This window comes from Muscardinus avellanarius (genome assembly GCF_963383645.1).
Source record: "Muscardinus avellanarius genome assembly, chromosome: 8".
Taxonomy (NCBI): domain Eukaryota; kingdom Metazoa; phylum Chordata; class Mammalia; order Rodentia; family Gliridae; genus Muscardinus; species Muscardinus avellanarius.
Genome location: NC_137794.1, coordinates 15,163,780 through 15,179,731, shown reverse-complemented (window position 1 = coordinate 15,179,731; position 15,952 = coordinate 15,163,780). Strand labels below are relative to the sequence as shown.

The following is a 15,952-nucleotide window of genomic DNA, read 5'->3' as shown; positions in this document are numbered from 1 at the left end:
AGCCAAGAAGCCAAACACAAATATATTTAACAAAAAAAAACATAACTCTTACTAAAATATCTGTTAAAATACTATGGACCCCTAAGAACTATAGAACTTCCAAAATTTACAGTATTACTTTATTCAGATTAAAACTAGTAATATTTAGTAAAAGGAAACATCTCGAGAAACCATATCATATATGGTTAAAAGTTAGAGTTATACTGCCAGGGTGTGAATACTGGCTACCACTTTCTAGTCGGGTGACCAGGCAAAGATTTTATTTTTTTGCTGACTCAGCTTTACTTTCTCTCAAGAAAGGGAATTAACAGTATTCACTTCACAAATATCCTGTAAGAATGGCACTTCTATAATAAGCATGCAAAATATGCTATCATTATTCTTGAAATACCTGATAATAAAATTATGAGAGATCAATGAGAAAGAAAGGAACTGCACAGGGAATTGTTGGTTAATCTGAATATGACTCAAGGGCAGTCAAAAAAGGGACATATTGGAAGATGGCGACCGAGAAAAGCGGGGCTTAAGAGCCCCGCTAACAACCAATCTCCATTACCACAAAATCAGCGCCTTTCATAGCCAGAAAACAACATCACCAGAGAAACAAAAAAATCACCAGGCTCCAGAGAGAAAGTGGACTGAGAACAGAGCTCAGAGCCACAGAGGAGATACACCGGCCTCACGCCCGAGGACGCGGCAGCAGCGCCATACTGCCGGCGGCAGCGTCGATTTCACTGGACGGCTACAGCAGGCCGAGGTGAGCCGCTGCGGAACAGCCAGGCGGGATTTTTCAGCGCAGGGAACATCTAAAGCTCCCAGTGGCTGAGCTCAGCACACGCTGCAAGGACTCGGAGTGGAATTCAAAACCAAGAAGAAATAAGCCAGCCTCACGGCCGAGGGCGTAGCAGCGACACCATATTGCCACCGGCGGCAGCAACAGCGAATTCAACGAGTCCAGTACAGCTACATCTGTGAACTCAAGAACAGTGAATCAAACTGCGGGCCCCAGAGGAGAAATCCCAGTACTGTACTTCCTGGGACTTGACCCAGTGGGGGAGTGGCGGTGGCAGAGATATCACACCATAGGAGAACGTGCAACCTGGCACCCCCCCATAGTTTAAAGCAGCCTCTATCGACTCCCTGGGTCGGAGACTCTGTGATACAACCCAGTAAAGGAGTAGTGGGGTCTGAGATACTACAGACTCGAGATCCAGAGCACCTTAAGTGAAGTCATAGTGACCCAAGGGAAGAACCCAGAGAAGGCACAAACTTCCAAAATCATGGGAAAGAGGAATAACAATGGAGCAATGAATGCCCACAACCCCACAACATCAGAACCTGATAAAACAGAAAATCAGAGATTTCTAGAAGATCAAATCAGGAAAATAACTGTAGAAATAATAGAGGTGTTTCGAAAAGAATTCAGAGAGAGCCAAAAAGAGATAAAGGATGCAATTAATGACGTAAAGGCCTCAATTCAAAGCACAAACAACCGATTAGACCACATGGAGAACAGAATCTTGCTCTTAGAAGATGATCATTCCAAAAATGAATGCATAGTTTCTAATCTAGGAAAAAATATCCAACAGCAGGAACTTGACATTGAAGAAATATGGGCCCAGTTTAAGAGAGCTAACCTAAGAATAATTGGAATAGAGGAGGGAAAAGAAAGTGAAACCAAAGGGATCAACAATCTCTTCAAGGAAGTAATAGCAGAAAATTTTCCAAACATAGAGCAAGAGGTTGATACACAGATCCAGGAAACGTATAGAACTCCCTTTAGACAGGATCAGAGAAGAGGATCCCCACGCCACATAATTGTCAAAATGACCAATGTGGAAGCCAAGCAGAGAATCTTAAAGGCAACAAAAGCAAAGGGCCAAGTGACATTCAGAGGCAAACCAATTAGAATCACTCCAGACTTCCCAAACCAATTCATGAGAGCCAGAAGGGCTTGGAGTAACATATTCCAAACTCTGAAAGAAAACAACTTCCAGCCAAAAATTTCCTACCCAGCAAAACTTTCTATCAAATTAGATGGAGAAATAAGAAGCTTCCATGACAAACAGAAACTGAAGGAATTTATGTCTTCAAAACCAGCGCTAGAGAAAATACTCAAAGAGATTAACTACAAAGAAGAAATAGGTAACACACACCAGAACCAGAGAAACAACATTTTCCATCCAACAGACAACTAAGATTGGTTATCTGTGGAGATTCATTATTTATGTTAGTCTTTTACCTATCTCTAAATTGTACTGTTTGCCTTTATTGTTGTTAATTTTTAGGATTTCTAGTTGGAATATTAATATACCTTCAGATATAGCATTTGGAAATATTTTATCCAATTCTATTAGTAACTTTTAACTCTGTTTACATTGTCTTTGGATATGCAATTTTTTTTATTTTTTAGGGAGTTTGTATACTCTTCTGTTGCCTGTGCCATTGAAATCATATCCAAGAAACCACTGCCAATTTCAATGTTGTGAGGTTTTATGACCCAGATTTTCTTCTAAAACTTTATAGAAAGATTTATATTTAGGTCTTTTATCTATTTTGAGTTAATACTTGTATATGGGATTAGGTAAGGGTCCAATTTTATTCTTTTCCATGTAAGTATTATTTTTCAACAATATTTAGTTAAAAGATTATTATTTCCACCACCAAATGTTTGTGGAAACCTTGTCAAAAATAACTTGATAATATAGGGAAGAATTTAGCTCTAGGCTTTTATTTAACTCCAATGGTTTATATATCTGCCTTTAGAACAGTACTACACTGTTTCAGTTATTGTAGCTTTATATGGTTTGAAATCAGAAAATATATATCTTCTAGCTCTGTTCTTTTTCCAAAAAAAAATAAAAATTTAAAAAAAGGGACATACTACACAGAATTACTCAAATTATATTATGAAATAATGGCTAGACTGATGAAAAGTCAGAAAACAAGGCCAAGAAAGAAACTGAAGATTGCTGAAATACTAATAACAACAAAAAGGTCTTTTGAAGCTATGGTCACTATAAGAAGAAAACAAAAATAACAGATTATTACTTGGAGAAATTTGTGATAGAAATGCCCATTTTGTTTTGGTCTTCCATATCAGAGATCATGATCATCAGAGTAGAACTAACAAGAGAACAGAAGATGAGGTGAGTGCATACGTTCCCAACATTAATTACAGCTAAGGTTTCCCAGCACCCTTTATGAGAGATGGATAAAGGTAGGTCAGAATATATGCCTATGCAGATTCATAACTGGTTGAACAAGTGTTCTAGGGACCATTGGTTGAAAATATGATGCCAACTTAAGGGACTAAAAAGTTTTGCCAATAGCATAAAACAAGAAAGGATAAGATTTCTAATTTCTGGTCAGGCATTCAAGAAGCTATTGAGTCACCACTCCTGTCTAAACAAGAAAAGGGCAAAGCAAACAGAAAAATCAATAAGTCTTAGATCCAATAGAGAAGTGAGGTAAAAAAGCAAACTGTGCCCCCCAAAGTTGGAGAGACCAAGAGATGAATACAAAGGATCACAACCGACTAAGGCAGAGACCCAGGAGGAGAAGCCCCAAGGAACCAGTGCCAGCAGGAGCCCTGAACTGCTACTGATAAATTTCTGGGGTTGTAGCAGAGACATCTGTATGTTAGAGATCTCAGGGGGCCTGGTCAGGGGGCACTGTCACACTTTTGTGAGTTTGATCTCTAGAAGTTCTACTAGCACCTCATAGTATATGTCAGAGGGAAAAAAATCATCCTGCTTCCAGCAACATGATACAATGGAACAGGCAAAGGAACCATTTTAAAATGTGCTAGAACATTCTGTCCTTCTTAACTAGCTCTGTCCTCGGGAGAAACTATTTAACCAGAGACCTGCTGGGATTTTATCAGAGTCTAACACACTTGGGGAAAGGAAAATAAGCAACTCTAGTTATCTTGTGTCACCTAAAGGGATTTAAAAAGCAAAAACCCCACACAGTGTGAGTGAAGTTCACAGTCTGAACACACTGAACAAGCAATGGAATCAGAGTTATATATGGCAGGCTTGTTGGATTGAGGAATCCAGGATTTAAAACAACTATGATTAATATGCTAAGGACTCTAGTAGGCATGGTGGAGCACGTCTATATTCCCAGTACCTGGAAGGCTGAGACAGGAGGATCACAGGTTTGAGCCTCAGCAACTTAGCAAGACCCTGTTTCAAAATAAAATGTAGAAGAGTGGAGGGGCATCTAGCTCAGGAGAAGAGTGGCCTTGGATCTAAATCCCCAGTACCAAAAAAAGGGGGAGGGGGCAAAGAGAACAACAGAATATCCAAGAACTGTGGGACAACTTAAATAGGTGTGTAAGACAGGCATAATTGGAATGGCAAAAGGAGAAAAGAGACAGACACAGAAGAATAGAAGACAGTATTTGCAAAAGTCACATCAAGTAAGTACTAATATAAAATACACAAATACCTGGAAAAATGCGACAATAAATTATGTAACCAACTTAGGTATCACCAACAAAGGAATGGATAAAGAAAATGTGGTAAATAGGCACAATGGAATTTTACACAGCCATAAAGAGGAACAAAATTATGTCATTTGCAGGAAAATGGGTAGAACTAGAGTCTATTATACTATGCGAAATCAGCGAGTCTCAGAAAGTAAAGGACCGTGTGTTTCTTCTCATGTGTGGAAGGAACAAAAGGGACGTCAGATAAATGAGAGGAGATAGTAGTAGAACCGAGGAAGGGGAGGGATTTGGAAAGACTTGATGAGGAAAACAGTTTAAGAATGCTATGTTCTATACGAAGTTACTGATATCAATGTCAGTGTTCTGTACGGGGAGAAGGAAGGAGCAGGGTGGGATCCAGAGGATCCATAGCTCACTATGATGTACCAGTTTAAAAAATAAATAGTGGAAAGGGATGGGGGAGGGAGGTGGAAAGAAAAAAACAAGGACTGAGGAAGGGAACTGTTCAAGCAAGGTTATGTCCATATAAGAAGTTATCACCACAGATCTCATTAACACGTATGGGAAGAGAGGAAGGAAGGAGGGTGGGATACGGAGGGAAATATATCAAGTGATGTGGGCCTGTACTTATGTGTGTGTGTATTGCTGGGTATTGGACCCGGGGACATTCTACGTCCAAGCTACACCCCTAGCCCTATATTTTTATTCTTTAATTAATTAATTAATTAATTTTGGTGGTACTGGGGTTCCTGGAAACCCTTCTACCTCCGGGCTACACTCCCAGACCTATTTTATATTTTTATTTGAAAACAGGGTCTCTTAAGCCAGCACGGCTGGCTTCGAACCTGCACGATCCTCCTGTCTCTGCCTCCCAAGCGCGGGGATTACAAGAGTGCGCCACCACGCGCAGCTTATTCTTTATTTTGAAATAGGGTCTCATTAAGTTATGGAGAACCTCACTAAGTAGCTGAGGCTGGCTGTGAATTTGCGATCCTCCTGTCTCAGCCTCCCAAGTACTGGGATTACAGGCATACACCACAATGATCAGCTTATCAATATAAGTACTTAAAAAATAAAAGCAGACAAAAGACCTGGACAGATGCCTCATCAAAAAAGATACATGGATGAAAAGGAATTATATAAAAAGACTTCAACATCATATATTATTAGATAATCTAAAAAGACTTCAACATCACATATTATTAGATAATCATAAATTAAAAGTCACAATTAAATACTACTACACATGTTTTGAAATAGCCAAAATCTAAAATACTAATCATATCAAATGCTACAAGGATTTGGAGCAATGAGATCTCCTATGCATTGCTGGGACTACAAAATGGTATAATCTCTTTGGAAGATAATTTGGCTGTGTCTTTTTTTTTTTTTTTTTTTTTTGCCATATTGGGGATGGAACCCAGGGGTATTCTACCTCTGAGCTACAACCACAGCCCTGTTTGAGTTACAAAGGGCCTCACTAAGTAGCTGAGGCTATCTGCGAACTGTGATCCTCCTGTCTCAGCCTCCCAAATGCTGGGATTAAAAGTGTGCATCACTACGCCCAGCTGTGTCTTATAAAATCAAACACAGTCTTACCAAATGAGCCAATGATCACATATCAACCTAAATGAACTGAAAACTTATCTCTACACAAAACCTACACACAAATGTTTCCATCGGCTTTATTCATAATTACTCAAACTTAGAAGCAACCAAGATATAGTTCAATAGGTGAATCGATAGTCTGTGATAAATCCAGACAATGGAATATTACTCAGTTCTAAAAAGAAGAGAGCTATCAGAATGGAAAGTCATGGAGGATATTTACCAAGGGTAGAAACAAAATATGAAAGAGCTACATATAATGATTCCAACTATACGGCATTCTATTAAAGGCAAAACTATGGAGACAGTTAAAAGACAGGGTTGAAATAAGAGTGAAGGAAGGCTACATAGACAGAGCATAGAGGAGTCTTAGGGCAGGGTAACTATTCTCCACAGTGATGGATATATGGCATTACAAATTTGTCTAAATCCACAGAATATACCACACCAAGATACACCCCCCACAAAGTGTCCGCTACCCCCAGCATGTGAAGCATTCCTTGTCTAGTGTATCTATGCTGTATATCCTACCTACCCGTTAAGTCACTTGGTAGCTGTCTCAGTTATCAAATCAGCTGTCACAGTACCACAATTCTTAGAGTTAAGAAACCCTTATTTTATTTTATTTTATAATGGCCTCAAAACACAAGAGTAGTGATGCTGGCGATTGGGTTGCCAAAAGGAAGCTTTAAAGGTCTTTAAGTGAAAAGGTGAAAGTTCTCAACAAATTAAGGAAAGAAAAACTGGTAGAGTGAAATTACTGTGATCTGTGGTAAGAATGAATTTTCTACCCATAAAATAATAATGAAGAAAAAAGAAATTCATGCTACTTTTGCTATGCCACCTCAAACTGCAAAAGTTAGAAGCATAAGTGCTTAGTTAAAATGAAAAAGGCATTAACTTTGTGGGTAGAAGGTGTGAGCAGAAAATGTGTTCCAGGTACTCCAGAAGGCACTGGGCTTTCTGCAAGGCTCCCTTGAAATGAGTGACATCAAGCCATTTACTGCATGTAAGAGATGGTTACACCAATTCAGAAATAAGGTTGAAAAAAAAAAAAAACTACAGAAATTACTGGAGAAGATGCACCTGGGGAAAAAGAATCTGCTCCCACACTTCCTGCTAGGAGTTCACTGAGGAGCAAGGGTGCCATCTACAGCTCATCTTCAATTGCAATGAAACCAGGCTCTTCTAGAAGAAGATGCCCAATAAAACCTACATTTGTACACTTGTAAAAGTACAAAGGAGGCTCCAGGGCATAAAACATTCAAGGACAGATAAGGGCAAGTTAACTCATACTGCCTAGCAATGTAAAAGGGACTTAGCTCCCCCACCCCAAGAACACAGAGTCTTATTCTGGACATTCTAATGCCTGATTTGTAACTAAAAGGATAAAGGATTAGTATCTTTCCCTTAAACTCTGGGTCAGATTCCTGCTAACTCTGTACATAGGCATGCTAATCATTTGAAGAGTGTTCATTCAAAGCTGGCAATCTGCTCCCTTTAAGACTGAAGTCATCAAGACTTCTTCCAACTATGGCATTTTTAAGATCTGTAGGGACATTCAACTACCAGCATTTACAGCCTCCTACCCTACACCTCTAGAGTGGCACAGAAGTCTTTAGCCATTTCCCTGTGTCTTCCAGGAACAGCAAAGCTCTGTCGGCAGAGCGCCTCACAACGAGGTTGCCCTCTTCCAAGCAAGAGCAGTCATTTGCTGGGAACCAAACTGCCCCCTTCTAGATCACAGGTCTGACAGACAAATGTCCTGTGAAACAAATGGAGTTGCCCCCGCAAGCAACAAGGACTCCTCCACAGCCACCGCACGCAGCCAGAACGGAGTCAGTGATCCAGTAGACCACAGTTTGACCAATACTGTTTCGTTCTGCATACCTCTGAGCTTCTGCCCAGGTCTTCCTCCATTTAAACCTAAAGCTCATGTCAGTGCCTCCAAAGATAAAGCCGAGATACTTGATCTCACCGTCTTCCCATTATGGCCAGATAGATTAAAATTTCTTTATGGCCAGATAGATTAAAATTTCTTTCTAGCTTTTTCACCATTACTTTTTCCATTTGGTGTTTGGGCCAAGTGGCCAGATTTGATTTGTTGGGACCCCCAAGAGTCTAAGCCTCTGATCTAAGATTCTGGTAACAACAACAATGTGGTACATATGATAAAGCCAGGTATGGTGAACAGAGTGGAGAATCCATGTGCTCTCCAAACAAAAAAAGATCTCCCCATGTTCTGGCAACATAATCTGAAAGCACTGGTGGCAGCCATCTTGTTCATGGAATAGTTCCGCCAATGCTTCATCCCAGAGGTGAAAAAAATACTTGAAAGAAGAAGGGTTGGAATTTAAAGCCACGTTAATAATAGACAATGCATCTGGCCATCCCGAATCTGTTTGCTATGAAAATGGTGAAGTTGCATTTCTACCTCCAAAATAGCCTCACTGCATCCCTGGACACAGGCATCTTTTGGTCTGCCAAGGCCACACACACCTGCCTGGTATCTGACTGCATTTAATCAGCAACTGACTTGGACCCTAATCTGGACATAATGCAGTGCTGGAAATGATTCGCTACTGCTGATACAATAACATCCATCAAAGCTTCAACAGGTGGATTAAAACCCAAAATTGTAAATGCCTTTTAGAAGAACTTAAGGAGTGATGTTGTGAATGATTTTAATAATTTCTTGGAGAACAAGAAAGAAGGGAATTCATTCATGCAACCAGACAAACTGGTGGAGGGTTTTCTGACAAGCTCGATAAAGAAGCAGAACACATTGAAGGACATTGAGAGTATTAACAAATGAGAAATTGGAAGAACAGGTTAAGTCATCTAGAGGAAAAGGAAGGTGAAGGAACCAAAGCAGACACTACCAAAATTTGCTAAAACATTCAATAAACATGCAATAACAATTGCACAAACATTAAGGAACAAATTAGGTAATACTTTCCTCAGGTTAAATGTAGCATTAAAGTCACTGTATGATCATTAATGGACCAAAACCTCCACAGCAACACTTTGATTAGTTAAAAAGAGAAAATAATTTCAAATTACAATGTTCATCTAAAACATTTCGGCCAAAAAAAACAAAAAAAAAAGAAGGAAGAAAGAAAGAAGGAAAGAAAGGAAGAAAGAACTGAGGACCTCAAAACATAAATGGCATTCACTCATGCCACCCAACCATGGATGTCATCATGGCTCTAGATCCAGAGTTGCCTGATGTGATCTGCCTTGCAATAGCAGCCTAATGTGACTTCGCCATGTCTATGCCGGTCACCTGCTTCATCCCATCACATAGGTCCTCACATCACCACCATCAAAAGAAGGGTGAGTACAGGGCAAGAAGAGGTTTTTGAAAGAAAAATTATATTTACATAGCTTTTTATTACAGTGTGTTATTATAATTGTATTTTATTATTAGTTGTTAATTACTTAACTGTGACTAATTTATAAATGAAACTTTATCAAAGAGTTTCGTATCATCTGCAATTTCAAGATGTACATTGGGGGATCTTTGACTATATCCCTCCCGCCACTACTGCTCTTGACTAAGAGAATTTATATTAAAAACAAAATTAAATTTAAGTACTATGGCCAGGCATGGTGGTGTATACCTATAATCTCAGTACTTGGGAGGCTGAGACAGAAGAATTGCAGGTTTGAGGTTGGTGTGCAGTAACTTAGCAACACCCTGATTTCAAATAAAAAATAAAATAGGGCCAGGGGTATAATTCAGTGATAGAAAGCCTCTGGATTCAATCTTCAATACCACAAAAACCAAAGAGATAAGTATATAAATAAAAGTCACTGAAATATATGACTTAATAGGAATAAAAAAATAAAGTTCCACATTTATGCTAATTAAATATCAACTAAATTAGTGACAAATGTTTAGACCTAAAAATTCAAAGTTAGAATCCCTGGGAGTTTAGCAGGCCACAAGGTCAATTCTAAGTTAAGAGCTTGGTAAGGTTGCCATGCTAACAAAAGATTACAGCTTTCTCAAAAGAAGTATCTGGGTCAAAGGCTTTCATACTTTGGAAAAGGTAAAAAACACAGAGGGAAATGCAAATGAACTCTGAGGGTGGGGCCTGAGCAATCTGCATTACCAAGGGGACCATAAGGAACTCTACCACAAGAAGAGGAATCATTCATTGCACATTACCAGTACTGGGTCTCTTCATCTATTAAATAAGGAATTTTTTAATGTTCTGGATACACCAAGTGTCTTTCTAAAAATACTGTCTGTGATTATTTGAAGCCTAAAGGTGTTGGGTCTTTCTAAAACTATGTTTCACTTAAGAGTCTAAAACAAACAAAAAAATAGTTTTGACACATGCTGTAATAACCTTTGGTAAGTCTAGAAAATTTATTAATATAAACTATTAAACCATTCCCTGACATACTACACAAAACAAGAAACTTTCTCAAGGTACACTTAGCACGCTTATAATCCCAGCATTTGGGAGACTGAGACAGGAGGATGCGGTTCACAGACAGCCTTAACTACTTAGTGAGGCCCTTTGCAACTCAGTGAAACCCTGTTTCAAAATAAAGAATAAAAAATAGGGCTGGGGGTGTCACTTGGAGGTAGAATGCCCCCTGGGTTCCATTCCCAGTGCTGCAGAAGTGAACTCAGAAGTCTACAGAAAATACTTTGACATGAATTTTTAACTTTAAAAAAATACCAATAACTCAGGCAAATTAATAGACACATTAAATGCCCAAACTTATTAAATTGCTTAATCTTTGTTGGTCAATCAGATGATAGTGATGAGACTAAAACACTCTCTTTCTTGGTAGTTAATCTTTTAAAAATTAAGTAATCTAATATTTCAAAATTAGAGGTTTCGATTTTGAAAGGCTTTGAAAAACTTGTATCAATGTTCTAAGACACTTTTAGGACATGAGAAAGAACAGCAGGAGATGGGGTGAAATTGTGAACTAAAAGCCTCGTCCAACACAAACTGAAGTGCAGCTGAATGAATTCCTCTTGCCTGACCTAGTTCAGTAATAGACAAATCACTGCTAAAGTAACGGAGCTCTAGCTTGACACCGATAACTGACATAAGCTACCAGTTTGGTCCTGTCAGTAATGCAAAAGCCATTACATGGTTTCAGAGCTTCCTACACTGCTGGGTTTCTGAACTCTACCAGCATATCCAGTTAAGCACTTACCATGATAATCTCCTTGGCTTGGTGGATTGGTCAGAATAATCTTCATGCAACTGAAAGGTGTATAATCTGTCCTTTTGCCTTCCTTTCCGAAGCTATGACGGATATTGTAAGAGTAACCTCTATCAAACTGAAAGAAAAACACAGAGAGAAAGTCAGTCAACACTGTACTAATGATGTACTGGTGTCAGTAACACCAGCTAGAATCAAAGTGTAAAAAGTAATATTTTCTACAACAAATTCAGTATTCGAGGGGAGATGTATATTCACACCTTATGTGTCACCTGGGTTTTGTTATTAAAAAAATAATTTATATTTTAAAAAAGGTAGAAAACTTATAGGAAATACATTTCTCAGGTAGAAGACAGCTAATGTTATTTATTCTCCCTAGATATAATCATGATGGACTGATTTCAGAGCCTCTGCATCCATCAACATCTGCAAATGCTCAAGTTCCTCAGATAAAATTTGTTACACCCTCCGGTCTACTTTAGATCATCTCCATTCTCTTTTTTTTTTTTTTTTTTAAACAAGGTTTTGCTAAGTTGCGGAGGGCCTCAGTAAGTAGCTGAGGCTGGCGGCAAACCTACGATCCTCCTGTCTCAGCCTCCCAAATACTGGGATTACACATGTGTCACCACACCCAGCTCTCCATATTATTTATAATACCTAAAATAAAAATGCTATGTAAATAGTTGTTATATCGTTTAGAGAATAATGACATGGGAAGAAGGCTGGATGTGTTTGATACAGATCCATCTTTATCCTTTTTTTGGTAACGGGGATTGAACCCAGGTGCATTCTACCTCCAAGCTACTTTCCTTCAAGCCCTTTTTATTTATTTATTTATTTATTTATTTATTTATTTATTATTTTATTTTATTTGCAGTACTGGGGATGGAACCCTGGGGCATTATACCTCTGAACTACACACCTAGCCCTATTTTTTATTCTTTATTTTGAAACAAGGCCTCACTGAGTTGCAAAGGGCCTCACTAAATAGCTGAGGCTGTCTGTGAGCTGTGATCCTCCTTGTCTCAGCCTCCCGAATGCTGGAACTACAAGCGTGCGCCACCATGCCCGGCTTCTTTTTATTTTTTTTAACTTTGAAATAGGTCTTGCTAAGTTGCTAAGGCTAAGTTAGCACTAAGTTGCTAAATCTGGCTTGGTACCTGTGACTCTCCTGTCTAAGCCTTCCAAATACTTAGGTGACAGGCGTGCACCACGTCTGGCTTTTCTCTACTATTTTCAGTCTGAGGTTGGTTGAACCTGTATGTGTGAAATTCATAAATATGAAGGGCCAACTGGATATATTTACAGATGAGAATAATTCTTTCCTGAGAATAATCATCAATTCGTCCTTCCTAAGTTTGATTCCAGAGATATACTAGATATAAATCAGTTTAACATCTTCTCTACCCTCCTTCTCCTAGTTGTCTTTAAGTCCTACATCCTATCCATCCTACTTCTAAAATGCCTCTTAAAATAATTAATGCCTTCCTCTGCATTTCCACTCCATAGAGCAAGTAGTCAGCAAATGCTTGAGGGACGCATGAACTACTGCAATTACCTCCCACCTGGACTCCCTGCCTCCATGTTCATAAAACAAGCTAATGGCATGGAAGGGACTTTGAAATGAGTGAGATAAGAGAAAAAAGGAACTAACATTTATTGAAAGGCAATTAGGTGCCACTAGGCATTTTGCTAGGTGCTTTTAAAACTGCAATCCCATTTAATCATTTAAATCGTCACAGTTCGCCTATGATGTTACACATGAGAAAATTGAAGTTCAAAGAAATGAAGCAACGTGACATAATACAGCTATTAGATAAATGGCAGAGTGGAAAATCATGTGTAGGTAAGTCCGATTCCAAAGCCCATGTGCTTTCCATAATACTGCACTTTCTCAATAATAAGATATTTTAAAATCATAGGTTCCAATTAAATATTTTTAGGATGTCATTTCTTTCTTTCAGATGACATTTCATTTCAGAGCTCAAAGTCAGAAGTAATCTCTTCTTCCACACTTCAGTAGTATTTACCTACAGGAACCTATCTGTACCTCTCTGCAGGTCTGTCTTCACCTCATATTTGGTTTTTATGACATTCTACTGAATTTCTCTTAGGAAATGTTATTCTTTATTTTCTATTAATTACCTACTTACACAGGTGATCAGCTATTCCTGAATCATAAGCTCCTTGAGGAAAAAAGTTCCTTATTGAAAATCTACATCTATTTATCTATCTATCTATCTATCTATCTATCTATCTATCTATCTATCTATCATCTAATTTACCTACCTACTTATCTATTTACCTACCTACCAATCTACCTATATTGATGCTGAAGATTGAACCTGGGGGCATTTTACTTCAAAGCCTTACCCCTAACCCTTTAAAAATGAAAGAGAGATACACTTGATAAATAGCTGAGGCTGGCCTTCAACTTATGATTCTCCTGTCTCAGTCTCACAAGTACAGGGATTACAGGTGTGCACCACCATGCCTGGCTACTTACTGAATCTTTGTACTCAGCTCAGTACTAACATATAAGCAAAAATGAACTAATTAAATTTGTAAGAACACCTTGGTCTACTACAGCATCTGGAATGGTATCATCCCATTATTCTACGAGATGTCTTCTAGCATCTGGAGGTCAGTGATTTTCTAATTCTACTGCTAAGTGATACCCATACCTCACTGGCAAACTAAGGCAGACTATATCCCTTTGATAAGATGTTTGACAAGAGCAAATATTCAATACCAATAGAATCTTTTTTAAATGTTTTTTATTGGTACATTGTAGTCATACAGCTTAATAAAAGTACAAGATGTTAGAGGCACACATGTGTACATCACTCAATTTAGTAGAATCTTAAACAACAACAACAAAAAATCCCCAGCTTTACTGAGAAAGAGGTCGAGGTTATAACTATTTCATTTCAAGTTGATCATTTAGGCAAAAAAGTGTAAAAAGACCTAAAACTGAGTTTCTAAAATGAATGTGTGTGTGTGTGTGTGTGTGTGTGTGTGTGTGTGTGTGTGTGTGACTGGGAATGGAAGCCAAAAGGCCTTCTACCCCTGGGCTATACTCCCAGACTTATTGTATATTTTATTTGGAAACAGGGTCTCAATTGCTGAGAGCCTCACTAAGTAGCTGAGGCTGGCTTTGAACCAGTGTCATCCTCCTGACTAAACCTCCCAAGTACTGGGATTACAAGTGTGCACCACCACACCTGCTGTTTAAAATGAATTTTAAACTATGGCAAATAATAGATTTAGTCAAAACTTATCTTCCACGCCAAAAAAAAAAAAAAAATTTAGCCAGGCGTGGTGATGCACACTTGTAATCCCTGCGCTTGGGAGGCGGAGGCAGGAGGATTGCGCAGGTTCGAAGGCAGCCACACTGGCTTGAGATCCTGTTTCCAAATAAAAATATTAAAAAAAATAGATCTGGGAGTGTAGCCCAGAGGTAGAAGGTTTTCTAGGAACACCAGTTGCGCGCACGCATGCACATGCACACACACACACACACACACACACACACACACAAGAAAAACTTTCTTGTATCTCTACAGGAGTACAATCTCAGACCACCACCTGCCACCTGCTTTCACTACTCAGTGATTTCTCAAGGCTATCAAAACCAGAATTATCAGAAGCTCAGAGTGGTTTATAGAGCACATCAAATGTTCCTACATGATGCTTTAAGCAATACTTACTAAGTAGTGAGAAGCCAGAAAGCCCATGTAACAAGGCATTTTCAAAGGGCCAAAATTCAAGGTTCTATATCAAATAATTAGAGTGGAATGGCTATAAAGAGGTTACCATTTTTACTTTCATGATTCTTTAAATTTAACTTATAAAATAGATACTCTGTAAAGCTTAGATAATGAGATTTTTCAGCAATTTTTCACATTTGAAATTACTAAGCATAATGAAAGGTATTATTATGAATAGGAACAAAAACAGATGATTTTGAGTTTATAAATAATTATGCCAATCATTTAAACTTGAATGCAAAAGATGGGCAGGCCATATTTTGGGAAGCGACCAAACCTCTCCTGTATTCAGTGACCCCCAAGAAACCTTGGCATGGCAGAGTCGCCCTTTGCTCCCTTTCTCTGGGTTCATATTAAGGGTAACACAACAGGCAGCAGGGGTGGTTACAGATCCAAGAGTCAGTGACACTTGGTGGGGCAAAGTCCCCAGCCTGGCCAGTTATTAAGGGCATGACTTAAATCCTCAATTTTCGTAATCTATATCCTAGCCCTGATACTTCTTTCCTCTTAATCACTTCCCATCCACTGACTCTCACTCTGCGCCTTGGCTGTAAATCCCACTTGTCCATCCCGTATCCAGGATTGATACCGGTTCTATAGTAAAGTCTCTCTCCTCCTATTCCAATAGTTCTGAATAAAATCTATTTGTACTATCTTAACTACTGTGCTAGTTTCTTTGCTAGTTTTTGGTGCCATAATCCACACCTGGATGCAACCACTGCCATCGGTCTCTCGGATAGAACAACTAATCCTTCAGCACACACTAAGGTCATTGTCTCCAGTCTGCTTGCTCATTATTATCAAATAAATACCCACTGACGCATGGTGAGGACAGATATTGATTCTTAAGATTCTGTGTACAAGCTGGCATGGTGGTATATACATGTAATTCCAGTACTTGGAAGGCTGAGACAGGAGGATT

At 38.8% G+C, this 15,952-nt stretch overlaps 1 protein-coding gene across 1 annotated transcript in view; it reads right to left on the bottom strand.

Annotated features, from left to right (window-relative positions):
* PRIM2 (DNA primase subunit 2) overlaps positions 1-15,952 on the bottom strand; it is a gene marked incomplete at both ends in the record, with an annotated part of 291,802 nt that overhangs the window by 43,210 nt on the left and 232,640 nt on the right. Inside the window, one exon of the mRNA XM_080700663.1 lies at positions 11,252-11,378. Coding sequence (XP_080556789.1) covers positions 11,252-11,378 — 127 coding nt within the window. The remainder of the gene's footprint in view (positions 1-11,251; positions 11,379-15,952) is intronic.